Source organism: Diospyros lotus, chromosome 4 (assembly GCF_014633365.1).
Source record: "Diospyros lotus cultivar Yz01 chromosome 4, ASM1463336v1, whole genome shotgun sequence".
Lineage (NCBI taxonomy): Eukaryota > Viridiplantae > Streptophyta > Magnoliopsida > Ericales > Ebenaceae > Diospyros > Diospyros lotus.
This window is the reverse complement of record NC_068341.1, coordinates 41,362,425-41,383,441: the sequence shown is the minus strand read 5'-3', so window position 1 is coordinate 41,383,441 and position 21,017 is coordinate 41,362,425. Positions and strand designations below refer to the sequence as shown.

At 33.1% G+C, this 21,017-nt stretch overlaps 1 protein-coding gene across 2 annotated transcripts; it reads left to right on the top strand.

The window, feature by feature from the left end:
- The first annotated feature begins 13,231 nt into the window (after positions 1-13,231).
- Positions 13,232-20,631, top strand: LOC127798786 (UPF0548 protein At2g17695). 2 transcript variants are annotated; one of them, XM_052332389.1, is made up of 5 exons: positions 13,232-13,421; positions 13,683-13,777; positions 13,889-14,065; positions 14,151-14,349; positions 20,427-20,631. In XM_052332389.1, exons 2-5 carry the CDS (start codon positions 13,719-13,721, stop codon positions 20,604-20,606), a joined length of 615 nt encoding a protein of 204 aa, XP_052188349.1. In that variant the 5' UTR covers positions 13,232-13,421; positions 13,683-13,718; the 3' UTR covers positions 20,607-20,631. The 2 variants fall into 2 exon arrangements, with proteins under 2 accessions (XP_052188349.1, XP_052188347.1); XM_052332387.1 differs by lacking the exon at positions 20,427-20,631 and adding an exon at positions 16,475-18,173.
- The last annotated feature ends 386 nt before the right edge of the window (positions 20,632-21,017 follow it).

The window sequence follows — 21,017 nt, the reverse complement described above, 5'->3', positions numbered from 1 at the left end:
ATTTAATATTCTCATAGATAATGTTTATCTATACTTTCTGAAATTTATTAAGATTATAATTTTCATGAATAATATTTATCATAATATTTCAAGATCTTATTAGAATTAGAATTCTTTATGGATGATATTTATCATTTTCGTAGAACCTTTGAAGGAACTTTTGGATACCAAAATTATCTAGTTTGCGTATTAGGTAGAAATAGTTATTCATGTATCAACTCATTAAAATTTATTATTGCTATTATAAAAAAAGAATATTGTTTAATTATGTATTTCTTATAATTAGGGAGAGCAAAAGTTTACTTGAACTAATCGAATCGAACCGATTGAACTTGTTGGTTTAGTTCTTTCTTTTTTTTTATGAGTTCGGGTCAATTAATTTTTCTTTAAAGTTTGATTTTCAATTTTTGGGTTAATCGGTTGGTTCGGTTCGGTTTTGTTTCTCGATTTAATTTAATAAATTAATAAATTTCGATCGATTCAATAACTAAACCGATTCTTTGCACACCCTTAGTTGTAATATTCTTAACCAAATTGTCAAGTATTACATTGATTTTTGTGATTATTCAATTTTATTGAATTTTTACCAATCACACACTTGTAACTTTATTGGACAAGTGTTTTGTTGGCTAATGAATTAGAAAGGAACTTTAATGAATTAGATCAATTGGATGTTGCCTTTTGATGTTTGACATTTTGTCTCCATTTATTTTTCAAAAATACTATTTGGAAACTTAAATTTAATATTTTTATTAATATTTTATATATTTATAATAATATAATACACAATACAAAATATCAATATAACTACAAATGTCAAATTTAAAATATTAAAATAATATTTTCCTTTATTTTCAATGTTACACTCGACAATATCTATGATGGGTCTACTCGTCAATGAGATATAAATATATCAAAAATGTTATTTAAATATTTAAATGTAATTTTTTAATATTTTATGTTGACATCTTATATATTTATGTTGATATGACATAAAATACAAAATATCAATATAGAGTGTCACTATAAGTGTCAAACTAAAGTATATGGCGAAGGTAATGAATCTAATGATTGTGGTATTAAAAATATATTTTATTATTCTTAATTCAAAAATACTCTTATGTTATTTTTTAAAAAATATATTATATCTTATTTATTGCATTCAAATGTAGAGAGCGAGTAAGAAAAAATCAAATTACTCCACTCGAGTCAAATACTAAAGGTGTGCAAATAGTTAGTTAGATTATTGAACTGACTGAAATCTACTAACCAATTAAACTGAACCGACCGTTTACATATCCCTACTTATAATATTGTTAACTAGATTGTCAAGTACGATGTTGATTATTATGATTATTCAATTTTTACAAGCCATACACGTGTAATTTTCTCACTTGTAGGTATTGCACATGTGTTTCGTCAACTAATGAATTAGAAAGGGACTTGAATGAGTTGGATCAATTGGAGGTCGTTTTTTGTTGTTGACATCTCGTCTTCATTTTTTTTTTCACGAATGAGATTTTTGATACTCAAATTTGATATTTGATATTAATCTTTTATATATTTATAATAATATAATACATAATACAAAATATCACTACATATATCAAATTTAAAGCCTTGAAATAATATTTTTATTTATTTTCACTGCTACACACAACAAGGTGTATGATGTGATGGTGGGTCCACTTATCAAATAAATATAAATATAAATATATCAAAAATGTTATTTAAATATTTAAATTTGATATTTTGATTTATATTTTATATATTTATATTAATATGACAAAAAATATAAGATATTAATATAAAGTGTCACTATAAGTATCAAATTAAATTATGTAAATAGTATTTCAGTGTATATATGTTGAAGATAATGATTGTGATATTAAAAATATATTTTATTTTTAGATATAGTATATTTTATTATTTTTAATTCAACAATACTCTTATGTTATTTTTTAAAAAAATCATTACATCTTATTTTTTGCACTCAAATGGAGAGACGAGTGAGAAAAAATCAAATTACTCAACTCGAGCAGAATACTAAAGTTATGCAAACGGTTAATTCGATTATTAAATCGAACTGATTCATTATTACTATTTAAACTGAACCGATCGTTTGCATACCCCAACTTGTAATATTATTAACTAATTGTTATGTATGATGTTGATTTTTGTGATTATTTAATTTTGTTAAATTTTTATTAGTCATACACGTGTAACTTTCTCACTCGTAATTATTAGGCACGTTGTTTTGTTGGCTAATGAATTAGAAAAGAACTTGAATGAGTTGGATGAATTGAAAGTTGATTCTTGTAGTTGACATCTTTGTCTCCATTTATTTTTCAAACTATTTCGATACTTAAATTTAATATTTTATAAAATATCACTATAAATGTCAAATTTAAAGAATTGAAATAATATTTTCAATGTCACAATATATATGATGTGATGGAGGGTCCATTTGTCAAGGACATATAAATATATTAAAAATGTTATTTAAATTTTTAATTGATATTTTATATTAATATAATATTAAATATAATATAGAGTGTCACCATTAATGTAAAACTAAAGTATCAAACTAAGTTTTTAAATATATTTGTTTCATTTATATGCACATCCTTAAATATAAAAGGGATATATTTGACGATTATATTATACACAAAATTATATACATCTTTTCAAACTTTAGTCGATATTTTATTTTAATTGTGGAAAGATTCTCTAGATATAACTTGAGATAATTTGATGGGACGATTTCGAGTATCTTGATAGACGCTCACACAACACAAGATACTAAAATTCTCACTATTTTTTATACGGATAATATCCTCTAAAACTTTGTGGTGTCAATTTTATTTATTTTTGTTATTTGATTCATCAAAAAATAATAAGAAATATTTTGTAAGAACAAATAATTTATATCAAAAATTACCAACAAACAAATATTTACTCAATGGGATTTTTTAAATATAAGTCCGATTTTGTTCTTTAATTGAGTTGGAAGAGTGATAATTTATCCAACCTGAAATTTTGATCTTTGACCCCAATTCAAGTTCAACTTAGATGAAAACTCAAGGCCAAACACCTCCTTAATGTGATATCAAACCCATTAGGAGTTTGGTAAGTTTAGTAAATTATTGAATAGGTATCATGAGTGGGGAAGCTAATGGATTTCCCAAACCCAAGTCACGTGGCAACCTCTCATTAGTTCATTAAATGTTAGTTATTAAAAATTAACTATTAAATATTAAAATTTTAAAGGTGAAATAAATTTTAACACGTCTCAAGAAAGTATTCTATTTAAAGAATTTAATAATTACTCTCATAACATGACTGGTTGAAATAGAAATTTACAACCAACTAAAACTGAGTTAGATCTTATTTAAAAACGGTAATGATAGATTGACACTCAATTTTTACATTTAATTTTAACACTTATATGATTAATAACACTTTTTCAAGAAATTAACAACACTTATTCACAAATATAGATATTTTGTCACTATGAATTTAAATTTAAAATTTTATATTTATATTTATATTTATTAAAAATCTAATTCGATGGATATAATAATTAACTCAAGCTATCATCTAAGTAGACACCATGTTTATATAATAATTTTTAATGTAGTTGTCACCTTGTATTGTTGTCAAAATATAATAATGAATTTATTTGATTATAAATATCGTCATCAAATTGTCTGAGTCTGCAAAAAATAAAATAATCAAAAGATGTAAGGAATTTCCCGTGCAAATATTTTGATGTTTAAAAACATGCATTTTTTGAAACAATGGCCTATTTATTTATAGATGGACATTGAGGAGTCCTAAATATCCTAGAATTAGTATTATTACAGATAAAGTCTATTTTGGCATTCTAAAATTTACTGAGATTATAATTTTTACGGATAATATTTATCAATATTTTGATATCTTATTTGAATTAAAATTCTTTACGGATAGTGTTTATCATTTTCGTAAAACTTTTGAAGGGATTTTCAGATATCAAAATGATCCAGTTTGCGATTTGTAGGATCCCATTAGGGAAAAATTACATCTTTTTAGTCTAAAAGTTTATTTTGGCTTTTAAAATTTTTTAGTTTTCTTTTTAAATTAGTTATTTATGTTTCAACGTAAAATTTGTGATTGTTATTATAAAAAAATAATATTTTTTAATTATATATGCCCTGTAATATTGTGAACCAGATTGTCAAGTATGACATTGATTTTAGTGATTATTCAATTTTATTAAATTTTCACCAATTATACACGTGTAATTTTTCTTACCTATAATCATTGGACACGTGTTTTGTTGGCTAATAAATTAGAAAGGAACTTGAATGAGCTGAATCAATTGGAGGTCGCTTTTTGTCGTTGGCATTTTGTGTCCATTTATTTTTCATAAATGCTATTTTGATATTTACATTTGATATTTTATTAATAATTTATATATTTATAATAATATAATATACAACACAAAATATCAATATAAAATATCACTACCAATGTTAAATTTAAAGCATTGAAATAATATTTTCGTTTATTTTCATTGTTACACTCAGCAAGATGTATGATGTGATAACCCTTTGGGGCAACGCAAATGATTCTCTGTATACGTTCAAGAACTTAAGTGTTACAAGATTGTTTGTTTTAGTTTGGATTTGTGCAGATAATGCATTATCTAGTTCTATCCGAGGGGCTAGGGCACAGGTTTCGATTTGAACTTACCCGCCCGACCCATTAGTCCAAGCGGACGGGTTGTGATTTATGGGAAGGGTTTGACCGTCAGGGTCGAAGACTACTTTGTATTGGGAACCCCTCAATTTCTATGTTAAAAAAAAAATCTTTCTTGCTAGGTTTGAATTTATCTATCTGGTAAATCTTAAGGATTGTTTCAAACTTGAGGGTTTAATATATAGGAATTGCCTAAAAGTAGGAGCTTAATTAATAGGTTTTTTGGATCATCTTATGTTCGGGCTATACTTAACGATCATCTTTATGTCCATGTTTTACTCGTACAAGGTTCCTTTATTTTGTTTGTCCTTAAAGGAACTCGGAGATAAGTTTTGTCCAGAGTCCTAGCTCCCACAATCGTTCAAAGTTTTTGTAGGTTTTGTACAACCTGATTTCTCGGCCAAACACAGATTAAGCGCGATACACAGTAAACCAAAACTTTAAACCAGAAAAGTATAAATGCAAGACACAGCGATATACGTGTTCGGATCAATAGATCCTACTCACAGTAGAGGCTCCGCCTCTAGTCAATCCACTAGATCTCAAGTTTACAAACGATTACAAGATCATGAACCGAAAAATAGAAACAATATTGCAATACAACTGAAAAACAGAATCGAAAAACAACAAGATCAAGGTAGATCTGTTCCATACCGATCTCACGATCAAGGCAAAAAATCTGTTCTATTAGTCAACAACCTCTCACGCCTCAGGCGTTTAAAACACATAGAGATTAAGCAATAACTGTTCTTATCGTTAGATCTTACCATGGAAGCAACCAAAGAATCGATTGAAACATAGATCAGAACGAAGGATTCACGAAGAGTGTCTCGCTTCAAGAATCGCCGACTTAGGGTTTTCAGAGAGAGAAAGCACAAGACAAATATCAGAAAGTTCTGGAGATTAGGGCATCGAGCTGCCCTTTTATAGCAACGCCAACATGGGTTATCAAGAATGGGCTCGGCCAGTAGCACAAGAGGCAACACGAAAATAATATGGGCTCGGCCCATATAAACACAACAACCCAAAGATATTAATAACATGCAGCAGATATATATATTAACATCATATATATATAACAGCATATAATGAGGCATATTTATATTTAAATAAAACAAATATAAAATGCATCTCAGCAACATGTAACAGCATGCCAGAAATCTGATAAAAACCATTTTGAATCACATAATATCAACAAATTCCACCTTGATTCAAGAATGGATTAAAAAAAATAGTGGATGATGACTAGAGACCCCTGCAAATCTTCCACAACTACGTTGGAAGAATATTGAGCAAATCCAAAGCCTACTAAAATTTCACTACAGGAACTAATTTAGTTAGGATATCTGCAGGATTTATCAAGGTAGAAATTTTTTCTATTTTTACCTGACCTTTAGCTATAATATATCTAACAAAATGAAGACGCACATCTATATGCTTGGTTCTCTCATGAAAGGCACTATTCTTTGAGAGATGAATCGCACTTTGGGAATCACAATATATTTTAGAAATTTGGTTACCTAAACCTAATTCTTTAACTATTCCCTGCAACCAGATGGCTTTTTTCATAGCTTTTGTTAATGCTACATATTCAGCTTCAGTGGTTGATAACGCCACTATGTGTTGGAGATTTGCTTTCCAACTTATCACATTTCCACCCAAAGTGAAAACATATCCTGATAAGGATCTTCTCTTATCCAAATCAGCTGCAAAATCAGAATCACAATAACCCTTAATGTTGCTGGAATTTTCAGCATTTGATCTAAACACTAAACCTTATTCACTAACCCCTTTAAATACCTAAGGACCCATGTAACAGCTGACCAATGTTCCTTAGATGGATTGCACATGAATCTACTTACTAGGCTAACCCCATAGGCTATATCAGGCCTGGTACTTATCAAGGCATACATGAGGCTTCCCACTGCATTAGAGTAGGGAACCTTCTTCATGTAGTCAGCTTCTTATTCAGGTAAGTTTCCTTTTACAGCTTGGAGCTTAAAATGAGGAGGTATGGGGGTTGAAACAGGTTTGCAGCCTTCCATATCAAAGAGGCTTATCACTTTTCTTAAATAGTCTGATTGGGACAAGGTCAATGTACCCCTTTTTCTATCTCTAGTGATATCTATCCCTAAGATACGCCTAGCTGCTCCTAGGGTTTTCATTTCAAATTCTGATTTTAATGCTTGAGTCAATCTATCTATTTCTCCCTTCTCTTTACATGCAATGAGCATATCATCAACATATATAAGGAGATATATAAACAGTTTTTCTTTAAGCTGTTTAAAATAGACACAGTGGTCAAAGTTACACCTAGTGTAATTCTCTTTGAGCATAAACTCATCAAATCTCCTATACCACTGTGTAGAAGATTGTTTTAAACCATATAAGGATTTTTGTAACAAGCAGACCTTATTCTCCCTACCTTTTTCTATAAAACCTATAGGCTGGTCCATATATATTTTCTCTTCTAGGTTTCCGTGAAGGAAAGCAGTCTTAACATCTAATTGCTCAAGCTCTAGATTATTTAAGGCTACTAAGGCTAAAACTAATCTTATAGAAGTATGCTTTACTACAGGTGAGAATACTTCATGGTAGTCAATGCCTTCTCTTTGAGAGAAACCCTTGGCAACTACCCTAGCCTTAAATCTGGCTGGTTCTACACCTGGGATACCTGGTTTTCTTTTAAATATCCATTTACAACCTATAACTTTCTGGTCTTTAGGTTTATTTACAAGAATCCAGGTTTTATTCTTTTGAAGAGATTCCATCTCTTCCTTCATTGCCTTTAACCAGTTAGTTTTATACTTACTGGAACAAGCTTCTTGATAACTAAGAGGCTCTTCATGCTCTATTGAGTCTCCAATATTAAGAGTATAGGCAATCACATCAGCATGGGCATACCTAGTAGGAGGTTTAATCTCCTTTCTTACCCTATTCCTAGATAAGACATAATCATCCAATTCTGGAATGATTTCAGCTGAATTTTCATTATCCTCACTCTCTATTTCAGTTTCAGCAAAGTCTTGTGAACTGGACTCTTGATGACTCTCATGGTCAATTTCTACTACATTTTCATTAATTATATCTCTTTCCACCTCAAGCTGAAATTTATTAGCTTGGCTTTCCTTAGCATTTTCCACTTTATTTGGGATATAGTATTCTGATTCTTTGAATACTACATCTCGGCTGATAACAGTTTTCTTTTCATCAATCAGCCATAATTTGTATCCTTTTACCCCTTGAGGGTATCCTAAGAATACAACCTTCTTGGCTCTAGGGTCTAACTTCCCTTCTTTCTTATGGACATAAGCTATACACCCAAAAGGTCTAAGATGGCTAAGAGATGGGATTTTCCCACTCCATAGCTGCTCAGGAGTTCTAAATTTTATGGTGGAGGAAGGAGATATGTTTATGAGATAACAAGCAGTTGAAACTGCTTCAGTCTAAAATTTCTTGGGCAAGTTTGAGTCTTTCAAAAAACATCTAACTTTGTTTAGGATGGTTCTATTCATGCGTTCAGCAACTCAATTTTGTTGAGGTGTTTCACTGCAAGTTCTATGCCTTGCAATGCCTACTTGTGTGCAGTAATTGAAGAATTCTTGATTATAGAATTCCAGGCCATTATCTGTTCTAAGGGTCTTTATTTTCTTGCCTGATTGCAACTCTACATAAGTCTTCCATTCCTTAAACTTAGCAAAAGCTTCACTCTTATACTTAAGGAAATAGATCCAAACCTTCCTAGAATAGTCATCTATAAAGGAAAGGAAATATTGGGCACCTGAAAGGGAGCTAGGGACTTGGGGAGATCCCCAAAGATCGGAATGAACATACTCTAGAACATCTTTGGACTTATGAGTTGCAGAAGCAAACTGCAACCTGTGAGACTTGCCCAAGGCACATGTCTCACAAAAGTCTAGGTTTCCAATCTTCCTAGAATCTAAGATTCCTTGCTTACTTAATTCTAGTAATCCTTTCATTCCTATATGTCCTAGCCTCCTATGCCATAACACAGTGTCATCTATTTAAGAAGATGAAACTGCAGCACACCCAGAGATTGACTCTCCTTGAAGGACATACAATCCTTGCTTGCGGATTCCCTTAAGAACTACCATGGATCCTTTAAACACCTTAAGGACCCCATTTTCAGACTTATAAGACCCCCCATTCGAATCTAACATACCTAGAGCAATAAGATTTATTCTAAGGTTTGGCACAAACCTCACATTGTCTAAAGTCCTATATGCTCTATCCCACATTTTAAACCCAACTGACCCTAAACCGGTTACATTGTAGGATTGATTATTACCCATTAGGACTTTGCCACCTTCTATATGCTGGAAGTTAAGCAACCAGTCTCTCCTAGGTGTCATGTGAAAAGTGCAACCTGAATCTAAAATCCACTCATTACCTACGGTATGTTCTGTTATAATTAGGTCTTCTGCACTATCATATCCATCAGAAATATTTGCTGCATCCTGATTATTTGAGTTTTCATTTTCTAGATCTTTCTTTCTTTTATAACAGTTCTTTCTTACATGACCATCTTTCTTACAATACCAACAGGTTCTTGTTTTTGAGGATCCTCTATTTGTTCCTCTTGACTTAGAGTTTGACCTTGTTTTACTTCTACCTTTGAATTCCTTTTGGCTTTGTTCTTAGATTTATGTTCCCAATTACCCTTTACATTTAAGCCTTTAGCACTATTTATTTTCTTATCTTTCTTATCATCTTCAAGATCCCTAGATCTTAAGGCAGACACTATATCCTCTAAGGATAAAGAAGTTCTACCATACTACATTGCAGTTCTTAAATCTCTATATGATTCAGGCAAAGCATTTAGAAGAATTACAGCTTGATTTTCTTCAGAGATACACTCATCTATGTTTTCTAGACCTATTACAATGACATTAAAGTCATCTAGGTTTTCTTCTAGAGTTTTAGATGTATTCATTTTAAAACCAAACAGTTTTCCTTTTAAGAAAATCTTACTTGTTAAAGACTTAGTCATATATAGAGATTCTAGCTTATTCCACACCTTTAAAGCAGTCTTCTCCTTATTTACTTGTCTAAGGACTTTATCGGAAAGATTTAGGATTATTAGACTATAAGCTAACCTATCCATTTTTCGCATTTCAGGAGTAGGTGGAGATTCTATTTTATCCTTCTCAGCTGCAGAAGGTTCGTCCAGTGCTTCAGAGCACTGGTTTTGAACCAATACTGCAGTCATTTTCTTTTGCCATAACGAAAAATCACCACTACCATCAAACTTATCTAATTCATACTTAGATGGAGCCATTTTATGGACAGTAAAAACAAAATGGTAATTATAGGTGATATTTGAGATTAATTGTGATTTAATCAGACAAGAATAAAGCAGAAATAGGAACTAACAGGTATGAGGAACAAATAAGATATAAATCTTATTTAAGTTTTGAATATAAGAATTTGAAATTTAATTTTTTTTTTTTTGAAAATTAACTAAACCAGAGTTTGGATTTTCAAATTCAGACAAGAACACAAGGCAGAGAATGTTACAGAATAAAGTAAACGATAGATTACTTATTCAAGATCAAGAAAGTACAGCTTGGATTAGAGCATGCAGCACAGATCTTAACAAACTAAGATTCGACCAGTTTTGTTACATACAAAGTTAGGGTAAAAAAAGTACGAGATTTGAAAAAAAAAACCCAAGTTTTTAAAGTTCTTACCAGATTTGAGATTTTAACTTTCGGATTTGAGACAGTCTGATCGGGATCTTAGAACCTCGTGGCTCTGATACCACTTGTAAGTTTTGTACAACCTAATTTCTCGGCCAAACACAGATTAAGCGCGATACACAGTAAACCAAAACTTTAAACCAGAAAAGTATAAATGCAAGACACAACGATATATGTGTTCGGATCAATAGATCCTACTCACGGCAGAGGCTCCGCCTCTAGTCAATCCACTCGATCTCAAGTTTACAAACGATTACAAGATCATGAACCAAAAAATAGAAACAGTATTGCAATACAACTGAAAAACAGAATCGAAAAACAACAAGATCAAGGTAGATCTGTTCTATACCGATCTCACGATCAAGGCAAAAAATCTGTTCTATTAGTCAACAACCTCTCATGCCTCAGGCATTTAAAACACATAGAGATTAAGCAATAACCGTTCTTACCGTCAGATCTTACCATGGAAGCAACCAAAGAATCGATTGAAACATAGATCAGAACGAAGGATTCACGAAGAGTGTCTCGCTTCAAGAATCGCCGACTTAGGGTTTTCAGAGAGAGAGAGCACAAGACAAATATCAGAAAGTTCTGGAGATTAGGGCATCGAGCTGCCCTTTTATAGCAACGCCAACATGGGTTATCAAGAATGGGCTCGGCTAGCAGCCTAAGAGGCAACACGGAAATAATATGGGCTCGGCCCATATAAACACAACAACCCAAAGATATTAATAACATGCAGCAGATATATATATATTAACATCATATATATATAACAGCATATAAAGAGGCATATTTATATTTAAATGAAACAAATATAAAATGCATCTCAACAACATGTAACAGCATGCCAGAAATCTGATAAAAACCATTTTGAATCACATAATATCAACAGTTTTATTTGGTGACTTTATATGGGTCTAATTGCAAGTAGACGGGGTGCTGACTTTTGATGTGACTTTGGCAACGTGAGTTAAAAACGATGTATTTTTTATTTTTTAATCATCAAAATAGTTTGATTTAAATTGTGATTTAGGCAATATGTGATTTATATAAAATTTTTGACTTTTCAAATTAAATCGTAAAAGTAAATAATAAAACAATACGACATAATTGAAAGAAACCTATGGTAATGCTAGACGGGTTATCGATCACTTGTCGTATACTCATTAGAGAATGTATTAGACAAATAAAACAATGACACATGGTTTCCTTAACATTTTTTAATGAAAAGGCGCCACATGACCACCATAATCAGTTATGACACCTAACATTATGTTAATTCATTAATTTAAAAAGATAAAGCAAAAAAATATAAAAAATGTGTAATATAAATGTCTTATAAAAACACACAAAAAGGATATTAGGTGAACTACTACTATTGATTTATCGTAAATAAGCTCTTAGTAGAAACTTGAAAGGTCAAAGGAAGAAAATAAGAAGAATGAAAAATAATTTATGTTGTAATTATGGGTGTGCAATCAGTTATAACTTAATCGAACAAACCAAAAATTACTAACCAAACCGAATCGAAATTCTTACAAAAAAAAAAAATTGAATTGAACCTAATAAAAGAAGGTTGGATTGTTGGTTATATTAATTTTTTGTTTAATATTAAAAAAAAAGCCCAAACTGAATAACTGAAATTTTTAAGGGAAATAATCGAACCGAACTGAAGCTAATAATTAAACCAAACTGAATAACCAAAAATTTGGAGGGAAATAACCAAACTGCTACCAATGAAAAATTAAAGCGTCAAGTTCAATTGATTTGATTCGATTAGTTTTGTTTACCTAAACTCTTGCTCACCCCTAAATGTAACAGTCGGTAAATGGATGTGATAGGTCATCGACAACCGACAATGAAGTATAGTGGATGGTCGGTGGTGTGCGATTGACAAAAAATTTCAACTAGAGACAGAGGAATCAGAATAGTGGTGAATTCGAACTTTTGAATGTTGAATTGTGAAATCTAAAGAGAATTAGATAATAAAGTTAGGTTTGGGTTGGGCAAGGCAAAAAATTCATCATTTTTTGTGGGCCAAAAAATTAAATGGGCTCCAGCCCACCCACCCTACCCATGGGCTGGATTCGCCTCTACTTATTATCATAAAAGGATAATTTTATTATTATTGTTATATGAAATTTTAAATTATTATTTTTTTAAAATGTTATGAATAATATAGAAAAATCTTATTTCTATCAAACAAAGAAAAACACATAAATAGAATGATCAAATAAGCATACCTTTTTTTTTTTTTTTAAGTAATGAGGTGAACATTGCATAATAACCATTTATAAATTTTAAGAAATTTTAAATTAAAAGTTATTTATGACAATTTTATTAATAAATATATAAAAATAAGTGCAACTATAAATGTTCATTAAAATAATTGAATATTTCACAATTTTATTATGAACGGTCATCTTTGATGATAGTTGTCAAAATGGTACCATAATTGATAACGATCGACTACTATGAGTGATTATTGAAATCATAATGATTGTTAACTCTTATTGAACCACAACACAACAAATGTTAGGTTACTAGTGATATGGTGATATAATCTAAACCTCGTGCGAGACAGCTCACCAATTTTGTGGTCCAAATTTGGTGACAATCTATAAATATTTAACTAAAATTAAATATAAAGAGATTTTGACCATCCATAAATATTTAACTAAAATTAACCACGGACAATAATAATAATATAATATAATATTAAACCTTAAAATACACGTTTTATCAAAAGAAGGTTTGTAATTTTCCATTCCATTTGACTATCCTTGAATACCAGATTCTCCCCCTCCTCTGACTGGCACGCTCTGCACTGCCGGAATCCAAGCAAAACGCACAACAGCCAAGGGCGCTCTCGATTGTTTTCCATCAACTTGGACACGGAAAATTGGTACCCAGAACAAGCAATTTCTACTTCAAGCCTTCCTTGTCGCGTAATCAGTGAAGTTGTTCTGCCCTTCCTCACTTTCCTCACTTATTCAGTTACCAAATACACCTCTTTAATGCTTTTCATTCTCATACCCTTCATTAAATTGCCGAAGGAGTTTAGATTTTCGACCCTAGTTGAGAAAAATGATTGGGTTAGCTTATTGGTTTTGATTTTCCTTGTGCTGTCATGTTCTCTGAGTTGGTGGGTGTGTATGTTTGATGCTTATACGTTTGTTATCGTTTCCTTTTTCATTTTATATTTCCCTATTTTAGTTGGTGTTGTGAAGAGTATTCAAACATTAGAGAGGAATGGTTTTCTTGTGTTGGGCTCGGCCATCTCCTCAAGAACAGAAGGCTTGCATTGTGAAGTGAGAACCAAATCCATTCACTTCAGCTTTATGATTTTGTGCTTTGATGACTAAAATTAAATACATTGAGGCATATGTGGCTGTTTTGCTGATGGCTGAAACATCAAGCAGGTCTGGCACCTTTAACTATGACTCTGAACACAGAGGAGCAAGTTCCAAGCCTACTTCAACACTGCAAGAAGATAAGAAGCTATCCAGAAATGGTTTCCTAGTCAACCATGCGCGAAGTTTAGTAGGTTCAGGGATGGACACATATGAAAAGGGGAAAACTGCTCTCCAAAATTGGAGGTCATCGTGTCAATGTGTATTTATATTGGATCTCAGTCAGCCATGATTTATTCGAATTTAATCAATGTCTTAATTCACTTTGCAGGCATTTTGGGTTAGATTGGGCATTTGTTGATTCGAAAACTCCCATTCAAAGTGGGGTCAAGTTCTGTGTATGTGTAAAGGAAATTTTCCCATGGCTCATGATGCCTCTTCAGGTGGTGTATGTAAATGAGCACCGGAACACTAGAAAGGGAGTGGCCTCTTTTGGTTTTGGCAGCGGCACTCTTCAGGGACACTTACTGGTTAGTGCTTCTAGGCTAGCTGTGTAGCCATGTTTGTGGTAGATTAAAATTTTTCACTTTTCACATTTGAACAATAGAAGTGGCAAGTTTAGTGCCTTATGCAAAACAGAAAATTTCTCGTTCAAATTAATAGACATGTTTAGTGCTTTTTGTTGCATTGGTAGAAAAATGCAGCAACTATCTTTCAGCTGTGAATTCTGTTCTATTCTGTTTGGTTGTCATCAACAAAACAGAAGTTAGGTTCTACTTCCACCCTGCTTTCCTCATCAAAGAATATGGGACCTATTGAAACGAAAAAGCTTTTTCATTGCAAATCAATTTTTCTTCCAACATTTTATATCCAAGCAATGGGGTTTAATCAATCTTGATTGTGTAGAATATCCCTTAGAGTAGATTTTTCAATTTTGGTGTAGGATCTTGGTGGATCATTGAATTCTAGTTGTATTTGATCCAATTTTTGAGCTCTGGTTTGCTTACTTCCTTTTTACTTATATGTTGGTGTCTTTAATACTGTTTTATGATAAGCTCAAATTAGTCATATTGAACAAATACTAAAAAGGAATAAGACGTCAACCATCTTGGAGTATTCTTAGAGAAGTTAAAAGACATAAAAGGACTAAAAGAAAATAGAAGCAATTCAAGCATCCCCATCAAATTAGTTATTGTTTGTTTCTTTGCTAATATAAATTTCCATTTTTTCTTTCTGTTGTCAATCTTTTTCTAAATAGAAAATCTTGTTTGTTTTTTCCAAATAAATAAAATTATTTATCCATATGTTTACTTGTTTCTTTTTTGGTTGCAATCTTTTATTTATTTCTTACATAATTAAGGGTAGATCGAATTATTCTTAAAAAAAAGATCAATTCAAATATATCAGATTAACTGTTCAAAGTAAGGGAAATGATTGGGGGTCTTATTTATAAAACTAAAGTAGATAGTTGAAGTGGAGAGGTGCTTCCAGCGTTTTATATGATTGTAAAAATCCATCTAAAGCAAAAGGAGAATTTTATTAGATGGTATAAGACTGGTTTTGTTGCATGAAACCTTGAGCTATTACATACCAACATCCGCAAAATATGAATTTAATTGAGATAGAAATGTTATAGTAGATATGTTGCCATACACGAAAAAGATAGAATAAAAATAGGTTGTGAATAATAAGTTCCAATTGGTGCATATTAAAGATACAAGAGGTGCAATTATGGTACCGTGTAAGGAGAAGATAGACACACTAATGAGGAGAGTGAATAGAATGAAAGACGTTTGTAGCGAAATAGGTAGACAAAGACCAAAGAAAATTTAGTTGAAAGCTTTTAGGCATAATTAAGATATATTAACTCTATAGAAGATATGATCATGGATAGAGATGACTAGCAAGGTAGAGCCAATGTGGTTGACCCCAACTATTGGGATTGAAGCTTCTTCTTCCAATATATATTGAGGCCCTTTTCTTTTTATTTTATTTTATATGATCCTAGAATACCTTTTGATTTGTTTTAAGGGTAAATTAGAACTAGACCCTAGTGGTTTAGGTAAATTTTTGGACACTTCCTGTGGTTTTTCATTTTTTGGTAGATAAATGTTTTTTTCGTTTTTTATCTGTCCGTTTCATTAGTCTTAAGTCTAACAGTGTTACCAACGTTTTTCCAAACATCATTGTTTTTAGTAAACTATTAATTAAGTTTAATTTTATTTCTATCACATCTCTCTACTTCCTCTCTCTAAATCTTCACCACCAAGCAAGCTCTAATGGCATGGATTGATCATTGCAAGAAGAAAAAAAAATCCTATCCTTGTTTTGCAAACAAATTGATCTTCAAGAAGATTTCGGCTTTATTTGATTTTCTGATTAGGTATTTGTTTTATTTAATGTTGTGAATTTTGATTTGTTTCTACTTTCCTTTATGTTTTGTCCATGCATATAATACCTTCTTGTGTAGCTTTGTTTCAGTCACTTGTTGGTTGCTGACAACAAGATTTAAGTCCTTTCTTTAGCTTTCACAAGAAGATTTCAATTGCTCGCATAGACTTCCATTCTCTTTGATGATACTTTGCAGCCACTTGTCGCCATAACTTTAACCCCACTGCAAAACGAAGCCTCTAAGCCCTAAAGGTTTTCCTGCAGAACTCCAATTGTCCAATCCTATCATCTTTGAAGCCAAAGAAAAGGAGGTGGAGCAATAAATTTTGTCTGTCAGAAGCTGCAAATGGTGGTAAATATGTGGTTCAAGTGGGAAGAATTGAAGATGATGATGAGCTCTGGAACAGGAGAATGAAGTGTCCAGAAGTTCAGGGACAAGACCGAAAGCTTTAGATTCTTTTTGGTTATAATATAGAGCCACAATCTTCCATTAGAGCTTGCTTTTGGGTGGCTGGTTTTGGAGTTGACTTGATTCGGGCGGCTGGACTTTGGAGTTGATTTGGCTTGGGTGTCTGGACTTTAGAGTTGATTTAGTTTGGGTGGCAAGAGTTTTGGGTTTCATTGGCTTGAACAGACAGATTTTGCGGTTGGATTTTCCCTAGGTGGCCAATGTTACAGAAGAGGACAATTGTGAAAGAATATCAACTAAAAATATTTAATTTAGTTATAATTTTTATATTTGTTAATAAGTGTTGATTCAGTTTGTTAATCAACTAAAGGGATAGGTTGATTATCAAGTTTAAGTCAACTGCCGTTAGCAAATTTTTGTCATGGTTAATTTGTTCAAAAATGATGTAGTTTAGATAAGTTGGGGAACATTTTTGGGCTTTAGACTAATGAATGGGGCTGATGACGAAAAAAAAACCTCAAGAAGTCAAAATAACAAAATTAAACCACAAGGAGTGCCCATAAAATGACCCAAACCAAAATGAGGCACGGTTGTGATTTACCCATGTTTTAATTATGATAGTTACAACCTTGAAAAGATTGGAATTATGATGTTTTCAGGAGACACAAAGTTGGTGGTCTTCTAGGTCTTATTTCCACTAGAGTGTCCCTAGTGCACAAGGCTCCTTGATTTTTGAGGGTTGTATTCACGCACAACTTTTCTTTTGCTTTTTGCAAATAGACTTTTCACAACTCAAATCTAAGACTTTCTTGCCACAAGAGAACAACTTTATTGTTGTTACCGATGCTCGCCCTTAATGTGAAATGAACAATAACACATCTCAGATAAAATTGAACATGAAGATCTCAAGATAAAAGCTCTGCATGTGCTTTTTGACTTCTCTGGAGTTCCAATCTTATATGGAGGGATCTCTTAACTTGTTTTTTAAAGTCCAAACCCAATTTTATACAAGTTTTGGTTCCAAGAAAACCTTATTTTGTAAAAGAGATGCCATTCTATAGAGCTGGACTAAATCTGGCTCATGGCATTTAACAATTTTAACTTGCTTAAGCACTCACAGGAGCCACTCAAGCGGCCTCCCACATAGCAGTCAGTTTGCAACTCTGTTTTGACCTTGAAACATTGAAAATACAAAATTTTCATGAGGCACAAAGTTTTAGCACTTTAAGTCTACTTTCCAATGGTACCAGAATAATTTCAATTTCGCATCAAATGAAAAAGCTGTGGCCAAATAACCTTTTCCTTTATTTAGCTCCAAACTTGATTTTGCTTCTAACAATTATCCTTGGAATGTTGTAACCTGAATTTAATCTTTCAGACCAAGCGTTAAGATTTAAATTAAAGATTAGTACAGGTGTTTTGTTGATCAAATTTCTATACACAAAATTCCTAACAAGTCATATGGTATGTGATCATTGATAATTTTGTTTTGTTTTAAAAAATTTGAAAGTAAAAACCAGTGTTCAAAAACGCGCTAGGCGTTAGTCGGGCACCAGGTTGGGGCCTAGTGCCTAGGGCGCCTAGGCGGGGCTTAGGCGGCAACTAGGAAAAATGGTTGTTTTTTTTCCTAATGAACTATCCAATGAACTGGTATTAATGTATTATAGATAATAGCAAGCTTGCTGCCAACGCAAGCAGCAATGCAAGCTTGCAGCTGCAGCATGCATAGCGGAGGAAGATGAGATCGGAGGCGGAGGAAGATGGATACATACCGACCAAGAGACGAGATCGATGGCGGTGGCGGCGAACGACCAAGAGACGAGATCGACGGCGAGAGAGAGAGAGAGAGAGAGAGAGAGAGACGACTCGTGATGAATGACCAGAGAGAGGAAGGGAAGGGAAAGGGGAAATAGAGAAAGGGAAAGGTGAAATAGATCAGCCCAGGCCGCGCGCGACCCAGGCGGTTAGGCGCCTCCTCGACCGTCTAGGCGGCTCCGTGGCCCGATTAATTGGACCTGGCGCCTAGGGTGCCGACCAGCCTTTATTCGCCGCAGCCAGTGGCCGCCTAACGCCTAGGCGGCCGCCTAGGCCGAATTTTCAAACACTGGTAAAAATTGTAGTGATTGATGCAAATTTTGTTTGTTTTATTTTTTGTGCTTTTTGCTAGTTAAACATTTGCAATTTTTTTCTGTTATTTGTTAATTAAGTATATGTAATAATTCAATTTATATTGACAAAAATGACTTATATTTGTTTTAATTTTTTTTTCTTTTTTCCCCCTCTTCTTCCTCTGCCTTTGCCGCTACCATTGAACACATGCCCTAGTCTAGGTTTAGTGATGGCAAACCCAAACCCTATGTGGGTTTGTCAGGAATTGAGTTCACTGCAAACCAAGATGAATCAAGGATGATTTGAAGAAAAAGAAAAATTGAAGAAGAAGAAAGAAAGAAAGAAGAAGGTCAGGGTGGTGGAGGTTGTCAGAGGAGTTGCGAAAGGAAGAGGGTTGGAGAAGGAAGATGACGAGAAGACTAAAACTGGAAGTGCAACCAAAATGGCCCTTAACATTTAGATTGCTTGATACCTGCAAGTTTCATTGTTTACACCATCAAAGTTTTATAATCCTATTTGGAACTAGTTAAAAGATTTGAGGAAAGACTTAAGAGAAAAGACTGGCTTTGTGGAAAAGGCAACATCTCTAGCAGGGGTAAACTTACCTTAATAGAGTGTTTTGTCTGCTCTAATAAAAAATTGGAGAGATTGTAAACGGAGTTTCTGGGAAAGTGGCTTTAGAGCCTTGCAGTTGAACCAAAAACTCTTTGGAGAATGGTGGTCGAGTTTAAATATGGGAGTGATAGAGGTGGATGGAGGACAGGTGGACTTTCTTCCCCTGGTGGGGTTGGATTCTGTGAGTTATTACAAGTGTTCGGAGTGAGTTAACTCAGTTTGTTAACTTTAGGGCAGGGAATGGAAATAAGATCAGTTCTTACCCTTCCATGTTCTTAATGCCTGCAGCTCCCATTATTACTATAGAACTTCATTTATCAGTCTCTTATCCTTCAAATTTTTTATGGCTGCAGCTCCCATTAAATTCACCACATCTATTTAAAGTAAGCGTGGATCGAATGCATACAAAATAATGTTGCTCTTGTTAGTGCGGGTAGTTGGCGAATTCTGTTTCGTTCCCATTGGCAATTTGGTAGAGACAAGATTTGTTTGTTAGTGGTCTCTCTATTTATGTGCATGTATATTCTTTTGAGGAACCAGTGACAGCTTAATTACATTAATCTTGCAAGAGTTCAACAAACATGACATGGACCTATTTTTGTTCAGTAGTAACCTAGAATTCGGGTCAACTTAGACTATCATCTTATCATGCCCTATATTTCATTCACATTTAAATTCTTCTCGCTTTCTATTATCCCCATATGGCTTCCAAGCTATGGAAACAACCTCTTGCAAAGCAAGTTAAGGTTGCATTCAAACAAAAACTCACCCCCCCCCCCCCCCCACAAAAAAAAAAAAAAAAAAAAAAAAGAGGAAAGGAAAGCGAACAGCCTCATGCATTGAGAACACCCTTTTTTTATTAACCTGAACCCAAAAGAAGAGTGGGAAGACTGGTGAGAGCAATCCAAGCCATTTGTGTTGTCTGATCATCTTAATCTGTTAGCTTTGCTTTTGTGATGACATGGATTCATTCACTTTCCCTCCTTTGGTATGTTTGATCGAATTCTTAGCATTTGGAGCTTACTTCTCTGAACTGCCCTAAGCTGAAATTAGCTAACATCACTCTAATTCTGCTGAGAACAGGCTGGGGAGGAACGATTCTCGATCGAGCTGGATCATAACAACCAGGTATGGTATGAAATCCTCTCCTTCTCGAGGCCAGCACACTTCCTCTCCCTAATCGGGTACCCATATGTACTGCTGAGACAAAAGTATTTTGCTCATCAATCCACCGATGCAGTTAAGAAGCACTTGTCAGCTTAAGATCTCAGCGTCCTGTTGTATCTGCACTGCATCTGTACCTTCTAGACTTGCAAATGTTTTTCTGCTGTATTAAGATCAGCAACTCTTATGAAATATGCATGTACAGAAGAAAAGCACATTATAATCATATGTATTAGTGTGCATTTGATAGATACAGAGAATTTATGTGACCAGGATGGCCGATTTCGTCTCGCATCCTAGTTGGTCTGTTGAATTTATCAAGTTGATTTTTGGATAAATCACAGATAACACCTACCTAAGAAGATGAAGATATGACGTTCAAGATGCGATGAATCAAAATATTGGATGGATCATAGATGTGAAATAGCATGTAGATTTATTTTATAAACATTGGTGAGTCTATCAGGCAAGCATTAGTGAGCCTACAAACAGGGTAGAGTTCAGTTTTGG